This window comes from Vidua macroura, chromosome 27 (assembly GCF_024509145.1).
Source record: "Vidua macroura isolate BioBank_ID:100142 chromosome 27, ASM2450914v1, whole genome shotgun sequence".
NCBI lineage: Eukaryota > Metazoa > Chordata > Aves > Passeriformes > Viduidae > Vidua > Vidua macroura.
In genome coordinates this window covers 5,235,462-5,259,959 of record NC_071597.1, presented here as the reverse complement: position 1 = coordinate 5,259,959, position 24,498 = coordinate 5,235,462, and the positions used below count along the sequence as shown (strand labels likewise).

Here is a 24,498-nt window from a genome sequence, read left to right as displayed (position 1 = left end):
GGTTTGAGGGGTTTAGAGGGGATTTCAGGGTGTTGGAGGGTGATTTGGAGGAGCTGGGGGTCTAGGGAGGGGTTGAGGGACTTGCAAGGGAGTGTGGAGAAAGGTTGGAAGGGGGCTTTAAAGGAGTTTGAAGGGTTTGGAAGGTTGGGGGGCTAGAGGGGATTTTGGGAAGGCTGGAGGTGGTTTGGAGGGTTGGAGGCAGATTTGGGGTTGGGAGTAGGGACGGTTTTGGGGGGCTTGAGAGGGCGTTTGAAGGGGGTTTGAGGGTTACGGAGAGGATTTCAGGGTGTTGGAGTGGGCATTGGAGGAGTTGGGGGTCTGGGGAGAGGCTGGGGGCTGGGAAGAGAGTGTGGAGGGAGGTTGGCATGGGCTGAAAGGGATTTGGAAGGGTTGGGAAGATCGGAGGTGGTTTAGGGGTTTGCAGGGGATTTGGGGTGTTGGAAGGGGAGGTTTGGAGTTTATGGAGGGTTTGGAGGGAGTTGAAGAAGTTGGGGGGATTTTAAGGGGGGTTTAGGGGGTGTCAGGGTGGTTGGAAGAGGTTTTGGAGTGAATTTCCTGGGACTGGGGGGTGATTTGGGGGAATTGGGGGAAAATGAGGGAGTTGGTGTAGTAAGGGAAATAGGAGTTTAGGGAATGTTTGGGGTTGGTTGGAAGAGGGGTTTGGGGAGGTGGAGGGGGTTTGGAGGGGCGTTGACTTTGGAGGGGATTTAGGGGAGCTTGGAGGGATGGGAAAGGCTTGGAGAGGGAGGCTGGAAGTTTTGGGAAGGGTTGGAGAGGTTGAAGCGGTCTTTGGGGCACAGGGGGTTGGAGGGGACTTGGGGAGTATTTAGGGCCACTTGTGGGCATTGGCAGGGAGGATGGGGGAGTTGGGGGGCAAAGACTGGAGTTTTGGGAGGGTCGGGGAGATTGGGGAGTACTGGAGGGGGTTGTGGGGTCTGATGGAAATTTGCGGGGTTGGGGAGGATTTGGGGGGCACTGTGGGTACTGCCTGCCCTGAGAGCAAGGTTTGGAGGGCTCCGAGGCACCGAGGGGCAAAAACCTGAGACCCGGGCAGGGGGATCTGTGCCCCTGATGGGGGAGTCTGTGCCCCTGGTGAGGGTCTCTGCCCCTGATGGGGGGGTCTGTGCCCCTGACTTGGGGGTCTGTGCCCCTGATGGGGATGGTCTCTGCCCTGGGGTGGGGTCTGTGCCCGAGGCGGGCTCTCTGCACGGGGGAGGGGGCCCGGGGCCGCAAGGAGGGCTCAGTGCTGTAGACAGAGGGGTCCCCCCTCGGGCAGGGCGGTCTGTGGGGTCCCTGTGGGCCGGTTCCTGGCCCGGTTCCTGGCCCGCTCCGGCCGAGCCCCCCCCCCGCTCTCAGTCCGGGGGGGGGGGGGGGGGTCACGTGACCGCCGGTCACGTGACGGGGTGAGGCGGCCGCTCTGCCCGCCCCCTCACCCTGGACTGGCCAATGGCAGCGCGGCGGGTGCGGCGGGTGGCCAATGGGCGGTGGGGGTGGGGCTTGCGGCCAGCGGTAGGCGGGGCTTGCGGCCGGGACCGGGAGAGGGAACTGGGAGCGCTGGTGGGTACTGGGAGCGCTGGGAGACACGGGCATAGCTGGGAGGTACTGGGAGCACTGGGAGCTGCCAAGAGGAACTGGGAGTCACGGGAGCCACTGGGAGTCACGGGGGCCGCTGGGAGACACTGGGGCTGCTGGGAATCACTGGGGCTACTGGGAGTCATACGGACGACTGGGAGGTGCTGGGAGCTTTGGGAGGAACTGGGAGTCACGGGAGGAACTGGGAGACGCTGGGAGTCATGGGGCAGCACTGGGATTCAGCGGGAGGTCCTGGGAGTCATGGGAGAGCACTGGGGGCGCTGGGAGCACTGCGGGCACTGGGGTTACTGGGAGCACTGGGAGCACTGCGGGCACTGGGGTTACTGGGAGCACTGCGGGCACTGGGGTTACTGGGAGCACTGCGGGCACTGGGGTTACTGGGAGCGCTGGCTGTGCTGCTGGGCGGTGTCGGGGCTCAGCCCAGCCCTGCCCGGGGGAGTCGCAGGGGTGGGGGGGTGCAGTGACACCAGTGACACCCAGGGTCCCCCCGTGAGCGCCCTGGGCGGGGCAAGAGGTGCCCCCAGCGGAGAAAAGGAAGTGAAAGTGACAGTGACAGTGATTGTGGGATGGGGCCCGTCCGGCACCGCAGGGAGATGTTATCGGGGCGCGGTTGGGGTGCCACACACCGCAGGGTCCTCCGCTCTCTGTGGGTGCCCCCAGCACCCCGGGGTGGGGGAGCCGGCTGAAGTGGCGGGGGGCTGGGGCTTTCCCAACACGTGGCTGAAAGAAGAAGTGAGAGCCCGCCCGCCCACTCAGTGAGAAGGGAAACTGAGGCTGCGGGGTTCGGGGGGGTCCCTCAGGTGCCCCCAAAGCCATGAGGACCTTCCTGCTGCTGTGGGTGGCCCTGGCCGGCACGGGGGCCCAGCTGCCCTGCCCTCATGGGGGACCCTGCCCCGTCACCCCGGTGAGTGCGTGGGGTTTGGGGGGGTCGGGGGGGGCCTGAGCAGGGGATGATAATCCCCCCCCGTGCCCCCCCAGGCCCTGCCTGCCCGCAGTGCAGTGGGGTGCCAGGACAGCTCATCCTGCCCCGCCAGCTGCCAGCTGCCAGAGGTGAGCCCCCTCCTCTGTGCCTTAGTTTCCCCCCCCGTCCCAGCCATTTGGGGGGCACTCCCTGACCCTCCTGCCCTCCCTCCCCCTTCTCTCTCCCCAGAGCGTCCCCTGTGCCGGGGGCCACCGCTGCTGTCCCCGAGGGTCCCGCTGCAGCGCTGACGGGGAGTCCTGTGTCACAGACCTGGGTACGGGGACACGGCGGGGTGCCTGGGGGTCAGGGTGGGCCTCGAGGCGACAGGATGGACACGGGGGTGCCTCACGTGTCTCCGCAGCCCCCCGTGCTGTCCCCTGTCCTGACGGCCAGTCCGAGTGTCCCGATGATGCCACGTGCTGTGTGACGGGCAGCGGCGCCTGGGGGTGCTGCCCCATGCCCCAGGTACGGGGTGTGGGGACACGGGGACGCTGGGGGGGGGCCTGGCACGGCCATCGCTGTGACGAGCATGCCTGGCACCCACAGGCCTCGTGCTGTGCTGACAAGGTGCACTGCTGTCCCCACGCCACCGTCTGCGACCTGACCCGCGGGCGCTGTGTGTCCCCCGCCGGTGACACCGAGGTCCCCCTGGGCACAGCCTTCCCCGCCTGGAAGCGCCAGCCCCCCGCCCCAGGTAAGGGGTGTGCCCCGGGGGTGCCCTCGCTGTGCCGTGCCCTCGGAGGGGATGCGGTGACACCGTGTGTCCCCTCAGTGGCGCTGCGCCAGGTGCTGTGTCCCGATGGCCGCTCGGCATGTCCCGACGGGGCCACCTGCTGCCAGCTGTCCCCAGAGCAGTACGGCTGCTGTCCCCTGCAGAACGTGAGTGCTGGCACAGCCCTGGGCACCACGGGACGGGCAGCTGTGCCAAACGTGTGCCCAGCACCCCAAACCCGCTGCCCCCCACTGAACACCCCAAACCAAGCACCCCATGCCAGACACCCAAATCCTGGCCATCCTCCACCAGGCACCCCAAAGCAAGCACCCCTGTGCCAGGCACCCCAAGCCAGCCACCCCTCACTGGGCACTCCAAACCAGCACCCCACACCCCACTCACCCCGTACCAGTCCATACAGGCACCCCATTCTGGACATCCCCATTCCAAGCACCCCACAGTGATGCCAGGCACCCTATTTTGGGCACCCTGTCCCAGTCATCCCGCACCAGACACAGCTTGCTGGGCATCCTGTGGTAGACACTGGGCCCTGGGCACCCCAGCCTGTGCCGTGTCCCCATAGCAGGCACCCTGCACTGCCCCCCCGTGCTGTGCACACCCTGTCCTTGTCCCCAGGGTCCCTGTCACCCCCTAGCTCTCCCCCCGAGCGGTGTGCTGCAGTGATGGGCTGCAGTGATGGGCAGCACTGCTGTCCCAAGGGCACCTCCACGCCATGTCCCCTATGCTGTGCCCCCCTGTGCCCATCCCCAGGGCCCTTGTCATGCTGTGTCTCCCACCAGGCTGTGTGCTGCGGTGACGGGCAGCACTGCTGTCCCCAGGGCACCACCTGTGACCTGATCCACTCCACCTGCACCTCCCTGGGGGGCTCTGCCCCCCTGGCAGCTCTGCCCACAGGTAAGAGCCCCTCAGGGAGCAACCACTCCCTGTCCTGTCCTGGGGAGGGGACACCAGCCCTGACTGTCCCCTGTCCCCAGCTGGTGACGTCAAGTGTGACGAGGAGACGAGCTGTCCTGATGGCAACACGTGCTGCAGGCTCAGCTCAGGGGCCTGGGGGTGCTGCCCCCTCGAGCAGGTACGGGGGTCCCCTGTGCCCCCAGGACATGCAGATGTCTCCTGTCCCCCCAGGTGGGATGAGGACACATGTCCTCTGTCCCCCTGGGTGGGATGTGTCTTGCTCCACTGAGAAGGACAAGGTTTGATGTCCTGTCCCCTGTCCGCCTTGGGAGGGACAAGGATGGGGGTCCCCTGTGTCCCTCCGGGACTGGGAGTTGTCCCCTGTCCCCCAGGAGGGCTTCCATTCCCTTAGAGCCAACGGGGATGGGGGTGACAGTGAGTCACTTTGACATGCCCCAGTCAAACCCCCTGTACTGACTGGGACCAGTTTGTGGCTCCAGTGGCAGGGGGTGGAGAAGGGACATGAAGCCACCAGGATGCTCAGGGACCTCCCTGAGTCCCACTGAGGGGAGAGGTCAGGAGCGATGAGGGGGTCTCCATATTGCCCCCTCCTCACTGCTGGGGCAGGGAATGGGGACGACAGGAATGGGCAGGAGGGGACACATTTGTCCCCTCTCCTGTGGAGCTGGCAGCCCCTGGGGGGTTCCCTGTGCTCAGCCCCCCCTCTTTGCCCCCCAGGCCGTCTGCTGCCCCGACCACGTGCACTGCTGCCCCCAGGGCTACACCTGCGACCCCGAGGGGAGCAGCTGCCTGCAGGGGGGGGGCACCCGCCAGCCCTGGCTGCGCAAGACCCCGGCGCTGCCCCGGGGGGGACAGGTGACACAGGTGACATCGGGGAATGTCAAATGTGATGAGACGACGAGCTGTCCTGATAGGACCACGTGCTGCCGGCTGAGCCTGGGCACCTGGGGGTGCTGCCCCTTCGAACAGGTGTGGGGGGGCTCTGCCCATGGGGGTCCATGGCTGTGTGGGGTGTTGTCCCGGGGGTGCACCCAGGGGAGCAGGGGGTCCTGGGGTGTCCTCGGAGGGGGGGACATGGCTCAAGGGACCCTGAGTGGAGCACCTGCCTGGGGACATGGGAACGTTCACAGGGCACCACGACCACCTGTCCCCTCAACAGCCCCATGGGCTGGGGGTCTCCTGTGCCCCGAGGGGACAAAGGCCAATGTTCCCTTTTCCCCAGGAGGGTCAAGGCCAGATGTCCCCCTTTGTTGCTTGAAGGATTAGGGCAGATGTCCCCTGTCCCTGGGCACGGTGAGGGCAGATGTCCCTTGTCCTCCAGGGTGGGCTCCAGACCCCTCTTGTTCCCATGGGACACAGGGCCCCTTTGCTGCCCCCCAGCCCTAGTCAGACCCCCTCTGCTAAGTGGGACCAGTTTGGGACTCCAGTGGCAGGAGGTGACGGAAGCACACAAGGCCACCAGGGTGCTCAGGGACATCCATGTGTCACACAGAGGAGCAGAAGCGTCACAAGGGGGTCCCCATAGCTGCCCCCTCAAAGTGGGGATGGAGCCAGGCTGGGTCCGGGGGGGGACACAGAAGAGGGCAGGGCAGGGCAGGAACAGCCAGGAGGGCACTTGTCCCCTGGAGGTCCCCAGCTGTGTTGCTGGTGTCCCTTGTGCTCAGCCCCCCCTCTTTACCCCCCAGGCCGTCTGCTGCCCCGACCTCGTGCACTGCTGCCCGCAGGGCTACACCTGCGACCCCGAGGGGAGCAGCTGCCTGCAGGGGGGGGGCACCCGCCGGCCCTGGCTACACAAGACCCCGGCGCTGCCCTGGGGGGGACAGGTGACACAGGTGACATCAGGGAATGTCAAATGTGATGAGAAGACAAGCTGTCCTGACGGGAGCACATGCTGCCGGCTGAGCCTGGGCACCTGGGGGTGCTGCCCTCTCGAGCAGGTGTGGGGGTGTCCCTGGGGTTCGGGGTCCTGGGGGTGGGGGGACCCCACGGGTGGGGTGTTGTCCTGGGGAATGAGGATTTGGGAATAGAATGGAATGGAATGGAGGGGGGTTGGGACAGAGCGTGACTGGGGGGATGGCCCTTTGGGGACAAGCAGGGCTGGGGGGGACAGGGACATGGGACACTCCCACGTTTGTCACTGGTACCCTTCATGGAGGCTCTGTGGGCATCTTGGGGACAGGGTTTGGCACAGTCCCTGGGTCTCTGCTAGGGACACCTGGGTACCTGGGTCCTTGCTGTACCTCTATCCCTGGTACCCAGACCCCTGTCTCCCCCACTCACCCCGTCCTGTGTGCCCCCCAGGCCGTTTGCTGCGGGGACCACAAGCACTGCTGTCCCCGGGGCTACACCTGCAACGTGGCCACTGAGAGCTGTGAGAAGCTGCTGGCGCCCACCCCGCTCCTGCCAACCCCCTCAGCCCCCCGCCAGGCCCCCTCAGCCCCCCGCTGGGCACCCCCTGTCCCACTGCGAGCTGCTGGCATCCACCCGGGTGGCCTCGTGCCCTGCGGTGCCACTGGCTCCTGCCACGGGGGCCAGCGGTGCTGCCAGGCCCGGGGAGGCTCCTGGGGGTGCTGCCCCTTTGCCCAGGTGAGTGGGGGGACACCAGAGTGGGGGTGGGGGTGGCATCACCCTCCCCCTCACTCCGTCTCTCTCTGCAGGGCTCCTGCTGCTCGGATGGCCGCCACTGCTGCCCCGCGGGGTCCCACTGCACCGGGGGGGGCTGGGGGTGCAGCCCCCAGCGCTGGGACTTGCTCTGATGGCACTGGGGACATCACCACCACCCCAATAAACGGTTTCTAGGAGAAACTCCACGCATGGTTCTTGGTGCAGGGGAAACTGAGGCAGGAGGCAAAGGCAGGGGGGGTTTGTGTGTTTAATATATTAATGCCTCTAAGGAGCAGGCAGGACGTGCGGGCAGGTGCAGGCAGCAGCTCCCTGCCTAGCCTGGTACCCGGGGGGGTCCCCATGGCCCCCCCTCTGCCAGCCTGGCCCAAATGACCCCTCTTCATCCTCACCACGTAGAAAACGTTTAGAAACACAAGTTAAAATCCAAAGGGGGATGAGGGTGGGGGGACAGGGGCCCCCCGGCTCCTATGGCAGCTTGGAGGCACCGCTGGCTCGGGGGGCAGTGCCAGCCCCCCCCGTCCTGCAGGGACACAAAAGGGGACATGGCTCAGGATTGGGGGAACACGGAGCATGCAGTTCCCACCACCAAAAGACAGGGAGGCGGATGGTGGTCTTGGGATGGGACACGGAGGGAACCGGGGCAGCAGGATCCCGTGTGGCAGAGCCTGGTGGCACAGGGTGGGGGTCCCCAGCAGATGGGGGACAGGGGTGGCCTGGGTGTGGGTGTGGTCACTCTGGTCCCTCCCCTGGCAGGATACTGGGAGGGGCTGGGCAAGGAACAGGGGCCGGAATGGATGAGGAGTGGGAGGGCTAGTGACAGAAAGGGACTGTGGTGGTGGGATGGGATTGCGGTGGGGAGGGACAGTGATGGCACACGATGGTGGCAGGAGAGGATGGTGGTGGGCTGGGACGGTGGTGGGAGAGGACAGCGACAAGGCAGGATGGTGGGGAAGGTGGGGGGATGGCTTGGCAGGATAGGCTGGGACAGTGACAGGACAGGGTGGTGGGACAGTGGGATGGGGATGACAGCAGCGGGAGGAGATGATGGCTGTGTGGGATTGTGGTGGGATGGGACTGATGGGGCAGGATGACGGATGGGATGGTGGTGGGATGAGATGGCAGTGGGACGGCACAGCGATAGGACAGTGATGACAGAGGACGATGGCCGGGCAGGAGAGTGGTGGGCTGAGATGGGTGACAGCAGCGGTGTCCCCACCATCTCAGCAGCCCTCGGGACTTGGCCTCCACCCCCGGACCAGGGGCCCGCCCTCCCCACACTCACTTGACATTGAAGACCATCAGAGGCCGCTCCTCCCGCTTCTGCCAGGGGCTCTTGCGGTCGCCCCCCTCGTCGCCCCCGTCGCCCGCCTCGGCCAGCGCCTCCTCCTCGGGGCTGGTCAGGGAGTCTCGGGGGGCTTCGCTGGCGCTGCTGCGCCCGCTGCCCCCCCCTCGCCGCCCCCCGCTGCCCGCTTCCAGCAAGGGGGCGAGCGAGCTGTCCTCGGGGGAGGCTGCGGGCAGGGGGGGCCGGGGCCCCCCGTCCTCCTCCCCGCCTCCGGCGGCCCGGGGGAGGCGGGGAGGGGGCGCGGGGCCGGGGCCCCTCTCGCTGCCCTGCAGGTCGATGTAGGAATGCCGAACCTGGGAGGAGCGCCCATCCAGGGACACGAACCAGGCTCTCGGGGGTGGCGGCCCCCCCAGTTCCAGGAGCTGCTGCCCCGCCAGCGCCTGCAGCTCCCCATTGAGCTGCGCCACCGCCGACCCGTCCAGCAGCACCGGGATGGCCACCGAGCCGCTCACCGGCTGGGGGGCACGAGCCGCGCCCCAGTTTTCCCCTTCCTCGAAGGGCTGCCCGGAGGAGGGGGGGGGGCGGGGGCGCGGCCGTCGCCGCCGTCGAACCGGGGCCCCCATCGGCTTCGGGGGGACCCTCGGGCTCGCCGGGGGCCAGGCGCATGTAGCGGGCGGGGATTAGGAGGGTGGGCATCACCCCCCGGTAAACATCCTCGGGGCCCCCGCCCCGGTCCAGGGGCCCGCAGAGCAGCAGGGGGCCGGGGGGGGCCAGCGAGGGCGGGCGCGGGGGGGGCTCAGGCAGCGGGTGCTCGGTGGGCTGCGGCCCGTAACGGGAGAACGAGGGCGAGGGGGGCCGCGGGGCGAAGGCGGGGGTGCCCCGGGGGTGCTCGTCGGGCGGCTGCAGCCCGTCCACGGAGCGGGCGGCCCGGAGGCCGAAGGCTTCGCCGGGGCGCCCGTAGTCCTCGTGGGCGGGGGGCTGGCGGCGGCGGGGGGCCAGCGTGGCCGCCGGGGGCCGGAGGCCGGCGCGGAGCGGGGCGGGGGCCGGCGGCTGGAAGAAGTCCGGCCGGGCGGGGGTCAGCTCGCGGGTCGAGGGGGGCAGGCTGGGGGTGGGCAGGTCGGTGTCCCCCCCCGAGGAGGCGGTCTCCAGGTGGCTGCCCCCGCACAGGAGGTCCAGCTGGGACACCGAGGTGGCCTGGTCCCGACGCGCCGCGTCCAGCGGCCCCGGCAGCGGCAGCTTGCGGTGCTGCGCCCGCGGCTTCAGGCACTGCCGCCTGCGGGGAAACAGGGGCTCGTGGGGGCAGGGGTCGCCCTGCTCCCCCCCTCCCTCACCCGCTGGAAGGAGCTAAAGGAGGGGGCTATAGAGCATTCAGGCGTACTGGGGGGTGATGTGTCACCCCCCAAATCCAGTTATAGGGCACCCAGGGGTGCTGTGGACTGATATCCCCCCTCCCAGGCCAGCTGTAGGACACCCAGCGGTTCTGGAGATCAGTGTCTGGCTCCCAAATCCAGCTAAAGAGCACCCAGATGTGGCACAGGCTGGTGCCTCCTCCCCATAGCCAACTATAGGGCATTTGGGGGTTCCAAGGCATGGTGACTCCCCCAAAGTGCCTACAGGGCACTCAAGGGTGCCAGGAGGGTGGTGCCCTTCCCCATAGTCAGGTCTAGGGCACTTGGGGGTGCCATGGGGTGGTGGTCCCCTTCCCAAAGCCAGATATAAGACACCCAGGGGTACCAGGAGGATGCTGCCCCTTCCCCATAACCAGTTATAGGGTGCCAGGAAATGGTCCCCCCCAGCTATCGGGCACTCAGGGCTTACAGGTGGGTGCTGGCCCCCATTCCCACACGGAATGTTGGGTTCTGTTCCCACCCCTCCATTGCCAGGACGCAGCCGGTGCTGACCTGCAGTAGTAGATGAGGAGGCAGAGGAGGATGAGGACGAGCAGGGCCAGGGCACCCAGGATGGTGAGGAGGAAGATGGTGTGGTAGGTGGTGATGTCTGTCACACCCGCTGCCATCGCCACCAGCCCTGGGGACAGCAGGGTGAGAGGGAGAGCCCCCCTAAGAGTACCCTGGGGGTCTGCCCTGGCCCAGAGGGGCAAAGGGAACCCCCACCAGAGCACTCCAGTGGGCTGCAATGTCCCCCCAGCCTCATACATCCCTGGGGACAATGGGATTGTGGGGAGCCCCCACCCCAGGGTGGTCCCAGCCCCTCAGGCAGCCCTGGGACAGGGGGGTCAGAGGGGGAAGCACCCCAAGGTGCTGCCACCCCCTCCCCAGCCAGCCCGTCCCCAGAGCCAGGGGACACAGGCCGGGAGGGCACTCACAGGTGTCACCTTACCTGTGCTGGGGGAGGGCAGAGCTGCTGCCCAATATCCCAGCTGGGAGGAGACGAACGTCCAGTACAGCTGCCGGCCTTCCTTCCGGATCAGCCCCGTCCCATTCCGGACCCACAGCCCTGCAGGGACACACCGGGCTGAGACCCCTCACCTCATCACCCCCCCGCCACCCCCAGCAGGAGCTGTGTCCCCTTCTGCCACCCCCAGCAGGAGCTGTGTCCCCCTCTGCTACCCCCCAACCAGCACTCACCGCTCTTGGGGTCAAACCTCCAGGCTGGCACACTGGTGGCCACCACGGCCGCGGCGTCGGGGGCCAAAGGGACGGACAGGTGGATGGGGCCGGCCAGCGGCACCTCGGTCCCGTTGCCGGTGAACAGGTGGACGCTGACAGCCGCCACCGGCGCCAGCTCCAGCCACGTGCCATTGGCTGCGGGGACAAGGATGGGGACATCCCTAAGGGGGGCCACATAGGGTGTGTCCCCCCCACTCCCCAGTCCCCGGTGTCTCCCGTACCGCTGCCGTCCTGCTCGGCCCCGAGGAAGGCGGGGAAGGCGCGGGCCAGGCTGGGGCCGGAGGCGGCGGTGAGGGACGCGGCGAGCTGGCTGTAGGTGGAGCTGCGGGGCAGGCGGGCTGCCCGCCGGGGGAACTGCGCCCACGGCTGCCCACGGCCACCTGCGGGGACACGGCAGGTGGCAGCACCCGGGGGGAATGGCGGTGTCATCCACCGCCATCCCCATGGTTCGGCCGGGGGGCACAGGGCGGGTGGCAGCACCCAGGGGGGCCGGTGGTGTCACCCAGGGCCATCCCCGTGTCTCACCTGGGGATCCCAGGAGGATCTGGACCAGGTCCTCGTAGAGGATGAGCGTGGCCGGGCGCTCCGGGAGCAGGTAGAGGCTGATGGAGGTGTAGACTGGAAGGGGAAGAGAGAGTGATGGGGGATCCCAAAATACCCACACCTGGACCCCAAAAGTACACACACACTCCTCCTGGGCGTGGGGGGACTGATAGGGAGAAGGGGGAGATGGGGTCTGCAAAGGGGTTGGGGAACGGGGACACAGAAAGGGATGAGGTGCATTTGGGGACAGGGACAGGAGGAACGGGGAGGGCAGGGAGTGGGCAGGGCAGGGGCACCCCCTCCACAACCCCTTCCATGCACCCTCCATCCCTGTCCCTGTATTGCTTCATCCCAGTACCCCAGTACCCCCCATTCCCCCATCCCCATCCCCATCCTGTACCCCACAATTCCTGTACCCCCATTCCCACCTCCCCAGCTGGGTGCTCCCATGTGTGCCACCCCCTCAAGGTGACGCCTCCCATTGATGCCACCCCTCCACTCCCCCCTGCCCTGGGAAAAGGGCTGGAGTGCATCCCAGGGGGCACCCCCAACTTCCCCTGCCCTGGGATGGGGGGACTTGGGGGCCACCAGGATACAGCTGTCCCCTCCCAAAGTGGCCAGACCCCTCCGAAACACCCTTTTATAAGGAATCCCTACACTGAAACCTATCAGGGGTCCCTCGTAAGGAAGGGACTGAGGTCCCAGTAAAGGACTAAGGACCTCACACCAGGGCTCAGAGCCCCCCAGTTCAGAATTTAGGACCTCAAATCAGACCCAGAGTCCTCAGGAAGGGATTGGGGATCCCCCATCACGGCCCAAATCCCCTTAGGAAGGGATTGTGCCCCCCCAGACAGACTCAGAGCCCCAGTAAGGGATTGGGGACCCCCAACCAGAGCTGCCCAGGAAGGCACTGGGGTCCCCCCGAGGCTGGGGGTCCCGGTGACTCACGTGGCAGTTTGGTGACGCGCCAGGGGACAGAGGCGGTGACGTATCCACGGCGTGCGGCGGTGACGAGCAGCCAGGAGCCCAGGCGGTAGGGCACGGGCAGGACCCCGGTGCCCGTGTGGTCCGTGATCCCAGCTGCCAGCGCGCTGCGGGAACCGAACACGTCCAGGGCCGCCTGCGGCAGCGGGGCCAGCGTCCCGCTCTCGAACACCTGCACCCTCAGCAGCACCTCTGCGGGGACACGGCGGGGACATGGCGTGGGCACGGGCATGGGCACAGGGTGGGTGGGGGACACCTCGGGAGTCACAGCCACTAACCCAGTGAGCACGGCCACCATTCCAGCAGGTGGTGGGACACAAGCCAGGGGTCACAGACACCGTCCCAGGGGGCACGGCCACCATCCCAGGGAGTCATGGGCACCATCCTCATGGATGGTGGGCACCACACCAACAGGTGGTGGGACCTGTTCTGATGGGTCATGGCCACCATCCCCATCACAGGGGGTCCGGCCACCATTTCAGCAGGTGGTGGAACACACCCTGCCAGGTCATGGGCACCATCCCAGGGGGCTCATGGCCACCATTACAGCCACCATCTTGGTGGGTGATGGTCACCACCCCAACAGGTGGTGGGACCTGTCCCAGTGCCCCCCATACCCAAGAGGTCACAGCCACCACCCAGGTGGGTCACAGGCACCACCCTGGCAGGTCACAGGTGCCTCCCCAGTAGGCAGCAGGCACTGTCCTAAGGGGGTGTGAGCATCACTGCTGTGCCCACCCTGTGCCCCCCTGAGGGGGCTCCTGGCCCCAGGGTGCTGTGCCCACCCGGGTGGGTGCACCCAGTCACGTCACCCTCAACCCCCCCCCCACCAAAGGCCACCCCCAGCTGCCGCTCACACCTGTCCCAAGGTCAGGGGGTCTCGAACCCAGCAGGCCCCACCAGCAGCAGGGGGAGGGATCCCCGCGGCAAGTCCCCACTGCAGGGCCCGGCTCGAGGGAGGGGGGGACCCTAAACCCCCGTGTGCCCCCAGCCCCCCCGAGCCAGCGCCATCCTGCGCATGATCCGCAGCCTTTGGCAGCGGTCCCGGCTCCGGCGCCGTCACCCAGGCAACGACCTCCTTCATCCCGCGCCCCGGGGCTGCCGCCGGGCCCCCCGCAGCCCCGGCCCCCCGGAACCCCCCACTCCACCGGGCACACCCCCCCCCCCCCCCGACCCGCCCGGGCCCAGATGCGGCCCAGATGTGGCAATGGGCAAGGGGGGGGAGGTGAGATTGGCAGCAGCTGCTCCAGCGATGCACAGGGGCGGGGGGGGCGGGTTCAGGAATGGAGGGGCTGGGGGTGTCCCCCCGCATGGCGGGGACAGCCGGCACCCGCGGGCAGGAATGTCCCCGCGGCCACCCGCAGCTGCCGGGGGACAGCTGGCATCAACGGCCACCCCGCTGACCGCCGGAGAGGGGGGCCATGGTGCCATCCCCGGCACAGGGACACAGGCACAGGCATGGCCCCGTCCCCACTCTCTGTCCCCCTGCCAGCAGCAAAGGGTCCCCAGAGGGTGGTACGGCCACCATGAGGCACACTGGCCCCTCGCTGGCTGCCCAGTGCCCCCAGTCTGACCCCAGTGTCCCATGAGGCTGGGGAGGGGATACCAGGCCCTGGGGGGCAGTGAGGAGCCCTGTCATGTCTGTCACCCCGCGGGGACAGGGATGGGCAGCGGTGACGCCAGCGGAGAGCTGAGCCAGCACAGACAGGACGGGTCAGGGACCCCTCCTCACCCCACAGCCCCCCTGCCACCCCCAGGCATGCCTCACCCTGGCACAGGGGCTCTGCCAGGAGCGTTTGGGGTGCGGGAGAGGGTCACAGGGAACCGCGGGGACCCCAAGGCCCACCCTACCCGCCGGATGCACCCCCCACCATCCTGCACCCCCGGGTGCTGCTCAGGACCTCCCTGCCCACCCATCATCAATCACACCCTGACCTGGGACCTCCACCCACCATCAGACATCCTCAAGTTCTGCTCAGGACCCCCATTCACCCTCCTGCACCCCCAAGCTCTGTCCACGATTCCCACCCAACCTCCTTCACCCCCTGGTTTGTGACGCCCACCCACCATCACAACCTCTTGGCGCTGCCCGGGACCCCCCCACCACCATCCTGTACCGCAAGGTCTGGCACCATCCCCACCCTCTCGTCCCCTCAAGCTCTGTCCGTGACCCCCACCCAACCAGCTGCACCCCCTGGCATTGCCCAGGCCCCTCACCCATCACCCTCTTCCCGCCAGTGGTCAGAACCGCCCGGGGAGGGGGAGACGGACAGACGGACAGACGGGGGTGCGGCCGGACAGACAGAGCCGGGGATGGACAAGGGGGGGTGGACGGAGGGGCGCGAGCGCGGTGGGGGGGCGAGTGGGCAAGGATGGGGTGTCGGAGCCGGGGGGGCCGGGGGAGCCGGGAGGGGATGGGGGTGTCGGGATCGTGGGGATTCGGGGCGGGGGCGGGCGGGGCTGCCGGGGAGTGTCGGGGCGGGGGTCGGGAGGGGGCCGGTGCTGCTGAGGGGGTGACGAAGCCAAGGGATGCCGGGGGGATGTCGGGGCGGGGGTCATGCGGGGATGGGGGGGCCGGTGCCGGGATCGATCGGGGGGCGGTGCGCGGGGGGGGCGACAGGCTTCAAAGGATGCCGGGGGGATGTGGGCGCGGGGTTCGGGCGGGTGTGGGGGAGCGGGGGCGTTGGCAGGGCTTGGGTGGTGCGGAGCAGGGGCTGGGGGCCGAGGGATGCCGGGGGGATGTGGGCGCGGGGGTCGGGCGGAGAGGGCGCGGGGGTGTTGCCGGCGGCGCCCCCCGCCCCGCACACAAAGGCCGCTCTCACCGTGCGCTCCCGGCTCCGCCGCGCCCCGCGCCCGCCGCCCGCCCGCGGCCGCCAGCAGCAGCAGCACCGGCAGCGGCGGCAGCGGCGGCAGGAGGCGGCGGGGCCGCATGGTGGCTCCGCGCCGTTACCCCGCCATGCCCGGCCCGCCCGGCCCGTCCGCCCGCCCGCCGCGGGGACCGGGCTCCACCTGCCGGAGCCGCCGGGCACGGCCGCCCAGTGCCCACCCCCGGAGCGGCACCGCCCCGGCACCGGGACCACCCCCGGCACCGCCCCGAGACCCCCGGACCAACCCCTGGCACCGCCCCAGACCTCCGGCACCGCCCCCTGCACTGCCCCAGGACCCGGGACCCATCCCCGGTACCGCAGCAGACGCCGGCACCTCTCCCCGGGACCTGGACCCGGACTCGGTACCCGGCATCCCGGGACTGATCCTAGTGTCGGCAGCGGCATCTCAGGCCCCACCTCCGACATCGGCACCGACCCCTGGAGCCACCTCTGACACTGCTCGAGCCCCGGCACTAATCCCGGTACCGATCCCGACCCGCTGTACGACCCCGAGACCAGGACCGGGACTCGGCACTGCAGGACTGTCTCCGGTACCGGCACCGGCAGCCTTGCACTGCCCCCGGTACCGCACAGGCCTCCCGAGACCGAGACCCATTCCCGGCTCCACTCCGAGTCCCGGGACGGGGACAAGGAACCGGCACCGTCATCCCGCGACTGGCCCTGTACCGGCACTGGCATCCCAGGACCCACCCGCGGTACTTCGTTGAGCCTCAGCGTCGACCCCCGGTACCGCAGCGGCATTTCGGGACTGGCCCTTGGCATTGCCCCGATCCCCCGGTCCCACCCCTGGGACTGACTCCGGTACCGTGATCCACCCGCGGTACCAGTACCGGCCCCGGTACGGATGCCCCAGCAGTGCAGCAGCCCCCCGGCACCGACCCCGGCACCAACCTCCCCACTGCTCTCCCGGGGCACCCCACAAGGACACACGGGGGTCCCCAAAAGCCTCCCTGCCCCCTGCTGTGCCCTGTGCCCTGGCAGACCCCCGGTGCAGGTCCGGGGGGACACAACCGCACCCCCACGGGCAGCACCCGAGGGCAGAGCAGGGATTTATTGTCCGGGGGGGAGCAGAGCGGGGCTGGGGTCCCGCGGGCACGCGGGGGGCTGGGGAATGCGAGCTGGGTGGGGGTGGGGCACAGGGGGACCCCGCTAGTCCTGGACACTCCCCGGCTCCTGGGCCTGGCCGGGCTCCTGCGTGTCCCCCTCGGCAGGCGGCCGCGTCCTCTTGAAGAAACCCGTCTGGAAGAAGACACAGTGACAGACGGGGCCTGGGGACCCCGCGGCACCAGCCCCGGGGATCCCACATTATCAGCCCCCCGGAGATCCCTGTGGCACCACTGCGGGGACCCCATGGCATCACTCCTGAGGGTCCCCCTGGCTCTGGGGACCGCACAGTGTCACCGGCCTGGGACCACCCAGTGTCACCCGTGCTGCTGTCCCCCGTCCTGTCCCACAGCCCCCACGCCCAGCACTATGTCCCTCTGGTGCCAGTGAGGCTCCACAACCACGGTGGATGTCCCCAGTGTCCCCAGAGTCCCCCTGCGCCCACTCACCTTCCACATGAGGAGGATGAGGAGGGTGAGGAGCAGGAGCCCGGCCAGGACCCCCAGCACCACCCACCACACCGGCACAGGCCCCTCGCCCCCAGGGCTGGCGCGCACCACGCAGGTTTCAGTCTGCAGAGGGACAGGTGGGTGACACCGCTGCCACCACGGCCCGTCCCTGTGTCCCCACACCCACGCCAGCCCTACCTCAGCCTGGCCGGTGGGCAGGACCCGGGGCTGGACGCGATAGGGCATGGCCGAGGAGTTGAACCACGCTTGTGACTGGATGCGGAACTGCGTCAGGAGGTGCTCCCGCTAGGGACAGAAGGAGGGACACGCGGGGGACACACGGGAACCTGGCATCAGGGGTGCTGGCAGCTAACAGGGCACTCGTGACCTCACACATGGTATCCCCAGGGTGCTCTCTGGGGAGCACCGTGCAGGAGGGGACATTGCAGGGATGCCCTGAGGCCATAATGCCACCCCGTCCCCTTTGTCCCCAGGAGGGGACAGTACCTGCTGCAGGGTGTCCATCCAGAGCAGGGCGTGGACGCTGACCAGCGCCCGCTGGTCCTTGCCCAGGCTGGGCACGTGGCAGGTGATGTCCACGCACGTGGCATTGTCACAGTCCTGAGGGTGGTGTCCAACACGGTGGGTGTTGGGGAGGCCCTCACCCCGGGGGACCTGTGCCCACCATGGGCTGCAGGTCCCCAGGGTCACCCAAGGGATGCGGCCCCACCCTGGCACCCGCAGCCCTGCCTCCATCACAGCCGGCAGGTCCCCAGGGTCACCCGCTCACCACACGGACGAGGTCCCCCAGCCCCTCGTCCCCCAGCCCGGCTCCCGGGGGCGGCTCCGCTTCCCGGCGCTCCCGCTGGTGAGTGCCGTTCCCGAGCGCTGCGGCCGTCGGACCGGAGCTCTCCAGCTGGAAGGGGACACAGAGGTGACACCCACCTCCCTGACATGTCCCAGCGCCCGCCGGCGGGCAGCAGTCCCGTAGTCCCTACCTGGGCGGGGTTGAGGGCGGGGTGGTGGGAGCAGTTCGTGCCCCCCTCGGTGCCCAGCTCCAGCAGGTAGAGCAGGACGTGGTTGCCCAGCAGGTGGGGGATGGCGAGGCTCAGGGTGACACCGCTGACGGTGCCGGGACCTTTGTTGTGGAGCTGCGGGAGCACGGTGGGTGATGCCCAGCACAGGGGATTACGCCGGGGAGGGGACAGAGGGGACATCCCCTGAACACCCGCGGGCATCACCTCATAGACGTGCTCCACCTTGATGCCGTGGTCCTCGAGCCGCCGGCTGCCCTCCACCCAGTGCCAGCTTGTGGGCAGCACCACGGTGGCAGGCAGGGAGTTGCTGGTGGGAGAGGGGGGGTCAATGTCCCCCTTCGTCCCCCCGTTATCCCCACGTCCCCAGACCCTCACCCTCGCAGCTCCATCTCTGCCTCTGCCTCCACGGGCACTGTCACTGTCACCGACGCATTGCTGGGGCTGGGGCTGTTCTTGCTGTGGGGACACAGCGGGATGAGAGATGGACACTGAGTTTGGGGACATGCTGAGGACACTGAGTCTGAGGTGCCGGTGTCCCAAGCAGTGGGTGGGGGATGGGGGGACAGCAGGGTGTCACCTCCGCAGCTGGAGGTGGAAGGTGATGGCATCCCCCATGTCCTCCAGCCCAGACACGCTCAGCTCCATGTCCACGGTGATCTGGGGGACAGCAGAGGAGAGGGGCAGGTGGGTGACCAGCCCCAGTGGGTGACAGGCCCAGCAGGGACTCCCCTGTCCCCTTACCCGGGCCCCTGCTTTCATGGGATTGCCCAACTCGCAGAGCACCACGTGGGTCCCATTCTCCTTCTTGGGGTTGCAGCTCAACTTCTCCTGCCCCTGTGGGGTGGGGACATGGGGTGGGGACACGTCATGGACCCCACCAGGAACCAACCACACTGGGGACCGGCATGAGCTGAGGGCAGGGCTTGAGCCCCACACCCTGGTCACCCCTGAACACCCATCACCAGTGGGGACCCTATGGAGAGTGACAGCCACCAAGGTGACAGCCACCAAGGGCAGGACAGGAACCCCCAGCCCAGGATTCCTGGGCGCCCATCCCCACCAGGCAGCTCCGTGGGGGATGATGGGGATGAAGGACACAGTGTGAGCCACCTGATTTGGGCCACCCCCTGTGCTGGGCACCCCAACACCCATCACCACCGAGCACCCCCAAAGAGGCAGGTGATGGCCACCAAGGGCAGGACGTGACACCCCCACCCTGGTCACCGCTGTCGCCCCCCACTCACACCCACCGGGATGGTGCTGCGGGCAGCCTGGTAGTGCGTGCCAGGGGGCAGCTGCACCCTCAGCTCGGCCTCGAAGGCGCCTTCACCCGCGTTGGTGGCGTTGGCGCGCAGGGACAGCACGGCCTCCGCCCCGATCAGCAGGCGTTGGCTGGGGCTGGGGGACATGGGGACAGGGCTCAGCATCCCGCGGGGACACCGAGCACTCCCTCACCCCCCGGTGCTCACGTGTCGGCGGCCAGGTGGAGGTCGGGGACACAGAGGTTGTCATCGCCACAGTCCTCCAGGATGATGTGGGTCTGGGAGAGGGACAGGGAGGGAACAGGAGGACCCCCCCCATCCAGGGTGAGGTGTGGGAGGGGGAGTCATTGGGGACAGCAGGGGGCACGGGGGGAATCCCGGGAAGGGATTGGGCTGGTGGAGGGGCCAGAGGGGACATCCCAGAGGGGAGATTTGGGACAGTGCAGAGTAGAGAGGGGATATTGGGGATAGAGGGGAGGGAGGTGACATCTCCGAGAGGGAAGAATGGGGACAGCAGAGGGGACATCCAGGGGGACGATTGGGCACATACCCTGAGACATGCCAAGGAGGGAGCAGGGACAGCAGGGGTCATCCTGGGGAGGGACTGGAGAGGGCAGAGGGAGCAGAGGGGACATTCTCGGGGTTGGGAATGGGGACAGTGCTGGGTACAGAGGTGACATCCAGGGGAGGGATTGGGGAATGCAGGGTGAGCACAGAGCAGAACAGGACGGACATGCCAGGGAGCGGCAGGGACAGTGCGGGGGGGCACATTCCAGAGGGAATAAGGGACAGTGGGGGTGGGGGTAGGAGCCACATCCCAGTGGAAACTGGGGAGAGTGGGAGGGGGACAGAGAAAATGTCCCAGGGGGGTGCTGGCGACACTGGCACAAGCTAGGGACCCCGGAGCTGAGCTCAACCAGGCTGGGGCTACCCACATGTGCCCTAGTGGTGATAAGCCCACCCCGTGTCACCACGGTGATGTCCCCCCTACCTGTGCCTGCACCAGGGTGTCCCCGTAGAGCACCAAACCCGGGGCCTCTCTGGGCAGTGTCAGGACCACGCTCAGGGCCACCGGGCTCAGCTTGTCCTTGAACTCGGCCTCGTCCTGGGGACAGCCATGGGCACAGCACTCTGGAGGGCATCCCGTGCCCACCCCACCCCACGGTCTCCAGCCACCACTGTCTCCATCCCTGTTAGCCACCCTCCTGGGACCGGGAGACACTGTTATCCCCAATCCCTGTCCCCATCCTGGCTGGAGATGCCACATCCCCATTCCCGTCCCCTCCACAGACTGTCCCCGCCCTCTGCCGCGCTGTTCCTGTGCCCATACCCGCAGGTAGGCAGTCAGGTTGCTGCACACAGGGGGTGTCCCCGGTGCCACCACCAGCTCCTCTTGCCAGGACGATTGGTGTCCCTGCAGCAGCAGGACCCTCCGCGATGGCCGGGGCTTCAGCCGGTCCAGCTGCAGCTCAGCCTCCAGGTCTGGTGGAGAACGGGAGGGTGGCACGGGTGACACCCGCAGTGACACCCCGGTGGTGCCCCTGTGCCAGCGGTGCCCCCCCGGGTGACACTGGCACTCACGGATGCTCTGAGGGATGTGCTGGCCCGTCACGCTGACACAAAACACCACGTGGAAGCTGCGGGGGGACACCACCAACAGGTGCTCAGGGACCTGTGTTGTGCCCACGGTAATGTCCCCATAGTGTCCCCACGGCAGTGTCCCCACAGCAGTGTCCCCATGGCAGTGTCCCCTCACCAGCTGACACGGACACTGGAGTCGGGCAGGACACAGTCCAGGATCTCAGGGTTCAGCCCATCGGGGACACTCAACTGGGTCCGGGCCACCACCACGGGTAGTCCCCTGGGGCACAGGGACATTGCTGAGGTTACCAGGGGATCCAACAGGGCGCCCCGGGCCACCGCAGGGACGGGCACTCACAGGTACACGGCCACCTTGGCCGCCCCGTAAGCCCCCACGAGCAGATCTGCAGGGACAAGCAGAGGGTCGGTGCCGGGGTGGTGACACCGGGGTGGCAGGGCGGGGGCAGGGCGATGTTGTGCCAGGGCTGTACCCGCGTAGCCGTTGCCGTCCAGGTCGGTGGCACCACGCAGCGCGAAGCCGAAGGCGGCGGGGCCGGGGAAGGGGCTGTTGAGGAGCTGGGTGGGCACCGACGCCAGCCCCTCGCTCTGCCCGCGGAAGATGAAGACCTGCCCGCTGCCACCGTCACCGCCCTGCGGGGCGCCCACGGCCACGTCTGGGGACAGAAGGGACGTGAACACCCACCCGCGCTCTTCTGCCTCAGTTCCCCAAGGCGCAGCACCGGGGGGAGGGGGGGGGGGGGTGGCACATCCTCCTCCCCGCCCTGCCGCGCTGTTACCGCCGAAGCCGTCCTTGTCCAGGTCCCCGAGGCTGGCGATGGCGGCGGCGAAGCGGCCGTAGGGGTGTGTGCCCGTCAGGGTCTGGGGGGGACTGGCGAGGGGCTGCTGTCCCCGCCCCAGGTAGAGGTAGAGGCGCCCCAGCTCGCTGCGCTGTCCGTCGGAGCGCCGGGCCATGTACAGGGGGGCACCCACCAGCAGGTCGTCCCGCCTGTGCCCGGCGCGGGGTCGGGGTCAGGGTCCGCAGGTTTGGGGGCTGGGGGCACCCAGCGGTGTGCCAGGCACGGGGCAGCACCCCTGGGTGTCGCCATGGAGGAGGGGGGGACGACTGTCCCTGCTCTCACCCGTCCCCATCGACATCGGCCACTGCCACCGTGTGCCCGAAGTACGAAGCCACCTGGAAAGGGTCCGGGTAGAGGGTGGCACCGGGACGTGCCAGGGGCACAGTGGGCGGGGAGGCTGGGGGAGCAGGGGAGTGCTGGGGGGCTGGGGTGCTGTGGGATGGGGGCAGGAGCGCTGTGGAGCAGCGGGGTGCTGGGGTGTCACAGGGCAGGGTACCTGCTCGCTGGCGATGCCCCGCAGCCAGCGCAGGGTGTCCCCCGCAGTGAAGATCTCCACCTGCCCAGGGCAGTGTCAGACGCCAGGCCCAGCCCGGGGTGACACATGGTGGTGTCCCCTGGTGTCCCCTCAGCCATGAACCGGGCACTCCACAGCACTCACCTCACCCCTCGTGTTGCTCTTGTTGGGGACCCCCACCACATACTCTGTGAGGGATGAGAGCCCTGAGTGCCCCACTGGGACACTGAGGGGGGTACGGGGATACCCCCGGCATTGGGGTGGGCACAGGGATACCCCTGGTGTGACACGGGGGCATGGGGGCACAGAGATGGACGGGACCCCTGTCCTGGCACAGCCTGTCCAGCCCCGTCGGGAAGGGAAGCAAGGTCACTCTGGAGTCTCGGGGTGCCCCAGGCCCATCAACCCCTGTTCCCTGCACCCCTCAGCCCTACCTTTGGTTTTGGGGTTGCCATCAAACTCGCCCACAGCCACCGAGTATCCTGCAGGGAGATGGGCATTGGGGACTCTGGGGTATCCCAGCAGGAGCTGGCAGTGGGGCAGGGTGCCCGTGCCCGCTGCTCACCCCGGTACCCGTCCTCGTAGTCCCCGGACACCGGCTCCGTGGGGCGCCCGGGGCTCCCCAGCCACAGCAGGGACGTGCCGAGGAAGCGCCTGAGGATCTTGTCCAGCTCCACCGAGTACACGAGCCCTGCGGCACCAGCACTGACAGGGCACCCGCTGCCACACGCCCTTGGCTGCCAGGTGCGGGTGGCACTTATGGGGTACCCCACCCGGGGTGCCCTCCTCCCGCCGTGCCCACTCCGGGAGCACCAGCCGGGGTGGCAACGCCGGCAGGAAGGACTCACCTGTGAAGTAGTACCCGCCGGGGGCACCCAGCACCAGCGTCCCATCCTGCGGGAGAAGCTGACTCAGCACCACCCCGGGGCACCCTGGCATCCCCCCAAAGCATCCTCACCCAAGTATCCCCCACCCCAGTATTCCCCATCCCGGCACCCCCAACCCAGCATCCACCCCACTCCTAGGACTTCTCCTCCCGGAATTGCCACTGCAGCATCCCCCGTCTCAGCATCTCTATCCCAACATCCCCTGCCGTGACACCCGGGTACCATCCTGGCCACACCCTCTGCATCTCTATCAGCCCCCCATGGGCATCCCGGGGAGCACCCCGGCGGCGCCGCCCCCCGATCCCCCCAAAGGCGCCCGAGTCCCTCGAGTCCCCCGAGCCCCTCAAGTCCCCTCTCACCGGGGTGACAGCGGCGCTGAAGCCGATCTCGCAGTAGCGCTTGTCGTGCACTGAGGGCACAGGGCAGGGTCAGACGGACGCGGGGTTGGGAGCCCCCCCCGCTCCCCGCTCGCCCCTCACCGTAGTTCATCAGGCGGTGCGTGCTGGCCATGGTCTGGTCGCGGCAGGGCGAGTACCACACCGCGCGCCGCTGCCTCGGGCTCCGCACGAAGCAGGTGCCCGTGGGGGTGCGGAACGCCTCGTGCTGCCCCTCCAAAGCGTTCCAGTGCTGCAGCGGGGCACAGACCTGGGCACGGCGATGGGACAGGCTGGGAGCCCACCCCGCCAACACCCAAGGCTGCCCACATCCCCCGCGGATGCACCCACCACCAGTTTGTCGTCCCAGCTGGTGACGGACGCTCCCAGCCACTGGTGCGACTTGTAGGTGTGGAACTCCAAGGTGCCCTGGCTCTCGCTCTCGTCCCCTGGGGGAGCGGGAGAGGGGGAATGTGCAGAGCTGGCACCCCCTGCGCCCGCTCCCCGCCCTGCGGCGCCCACTCACCCGCAGTGTCGATGGGCAGGGGCTGGCAGGGGCTCTTGTCGGGGGGCCAGGAGCAGAGGAAGACGGCGCCGGGCTGAGCCACGCCGGGCTGGGAGGTGTTGGCACGGGGGGCCCCCACCGCCACGCTGGGCCTGGGGGGCAGAGCGGGTGTCACGGTCGGTGGGCGTGTGCTGTGCCCGACCCCGACACCCCGCTGCCTCCCTACCTTCCCTCGCTCATGTGGAAATCCAGGGCGAAACCGAAATAGCTGCCGGGGGGTCCCTCGTAGATGGTGGGGGGCTCCTGGAGAAGCCCCAGCGTGGAGGGCAGGCGCAGTCCCCCGAGGAGCAGCAGCACCCGCAGCAGCCCCATCGTCACCCCAAAATGTGGCCACAGCCCCCGTCCCTGGGCGACCCTGGCTTATCTCGGGGGACGCAGCTGGGGCCGGGCCCAGCAGGAATGGGGAACACAGGAAGGGCCCCCCCGGCCGCATATCCGCTCCTGCAGGGAGCCAGAGAGGTGCGGGGGAGACGGATGTGGCCGGAGCAGGGCGGGGGACAGGAGGTGGCAGTGCCACCGGGAGACACGGTGACAGGGTGGGGGGACACGACCACAGCAGCCTGAGCCTATCGCCCGCCGGGGCCGCACCCAGCCCGCCGCAGGGTGCCAGTCCCGGGGTGGCTATTTCGGGATGTGCATCTTGGGGTGGCTATTTCGGGGTGCAGGCAGTCCCTACCAGCGGAAATGTGGCGAGGGGGGGAGGCCAGCAGCGCA

The 24,498-nt window shown here is 68.5% G+C and overlaps 3 protein-coding genes across 5 annotated transcripts; 1 reads left to right on the top strand and 2 right to left on the bottom strand.

The window, feature by feature from the left end:
• Positions 1-1,499: 1,499 nt before the first annotated feature.
• On the top strand, positions 1,500-7,007 carry GRN (granulin precursor). Of its 3 annotated transcripts, none has more exons than XM_054000137.1 (13): positions 1,500-1,557; positions 2,394-2,497; positions 2,572-2,643; positions 2,744-2,828; positions 2,916-3,019; positions 3,101-3,248; positions 3,327-3,433; positions 4,067-4,181; positions 4,262-4,359; positions 4,920-5,171; positions 5,888-6,139; positions 6,504-6,788; positions 6,860-7,007. In XM_054000137.1, the coding sequence occupies exons 2-13, from the start codon at positions 2,408-2,410 to the stop codon at positions 6,956-6,958; spliced, it is 1,707 nt and encodes a 568-aa protein (XP_053856112.1). In that variant the 5' UTR covers positions 1,500-1,557; positions 2,394-2,407; the 3' UTR covers positions 6,959-7,007. The 3 variants fall into 3 exon arrangements, with proteins under 3 accessions (XP_053856112.1, XP_053856113.1, XP_053856114.1); XM_054000138.1 differs by having other exon boundaries at positions 1,548-1,599; XM_054000139.1 differs by lacking the exon at positions 1,500-1,557 and adding an exon at positions 1,977-1,982.
• Positions 7,008-7,055: 48 nt separating this feature from the next.
• On the bottom strand, positions 7,056-15,197 carry FAM171A2 (family with sequence similarity 171 member A2). The gene is given in 10 exon segments (XM_054000136.1): positions 7,056-7,347; positions 8,110-8,699; positions 8,701-9,382; positions 10,011-10,137; positions 10,450-10,566; positions 10,698-10,874; positions 10,961-11,119; positions 11,265-11,357; positions 12,231-12,458; positions 15,089-15,197. Coding segments are annotated over 10 exon segments (2,337 nt in total). The 3' UTR covers positions 7,056-7,292.
• A 989-nt stretch (positions 15,198-16,186) lies between these two features.
• Positions 16,187-24,144, bottom strand: ITGA2B (integrin subunit alpha 2b). Its single transcript, XM_054000135.1, has 30 exons — positions 23,951-24,144; positions 23,746-23,876; positions 23,571-23,668; positions 23,325-23,490; positions 23,205-23,254; positions 22,807-22,852; positions 22,524-22,649; positions 22,393-22,440; positions 22,103-22,146; positions 21,941-22,000; positions 21,727-21,779; positions 21,385-21,593; positions 21,079-21,261; positions 20,946-20,991; positions 20,763-20,867; positions 20,588-20,643; positions 20,337-20,488; positions 19,998-20,111; positions 19,214-19,284; positions 18,995-19,142; positions 18,486-18,578; positions 18,322-18,401; positions 18,120-18,200; positions 17,949-18,051; positions 17,706-17,858; positions 17,498-17,623; positions 17,215-17,328; positions 16,906-17,013; positions 16,708-16,830; positions 16,187-16,393 (listed from the first exon to the last, which is right to left on the bottom strand). The coding sequence occupies exons 1-30, from the start codon at positions 24,094-24,096 to the stop codon at positions 16,304-16,306; spliced, it is 3,123 nt and encodes a 1,040-aa protein (XP_053856110.1). The 5' UTR covers positions 24,097-24,144; the 3' UTR covers positions 16,187-16,303.
• Between the last annotated feature and the right edge of the window lie 354 nt (positions 24,145-24,498).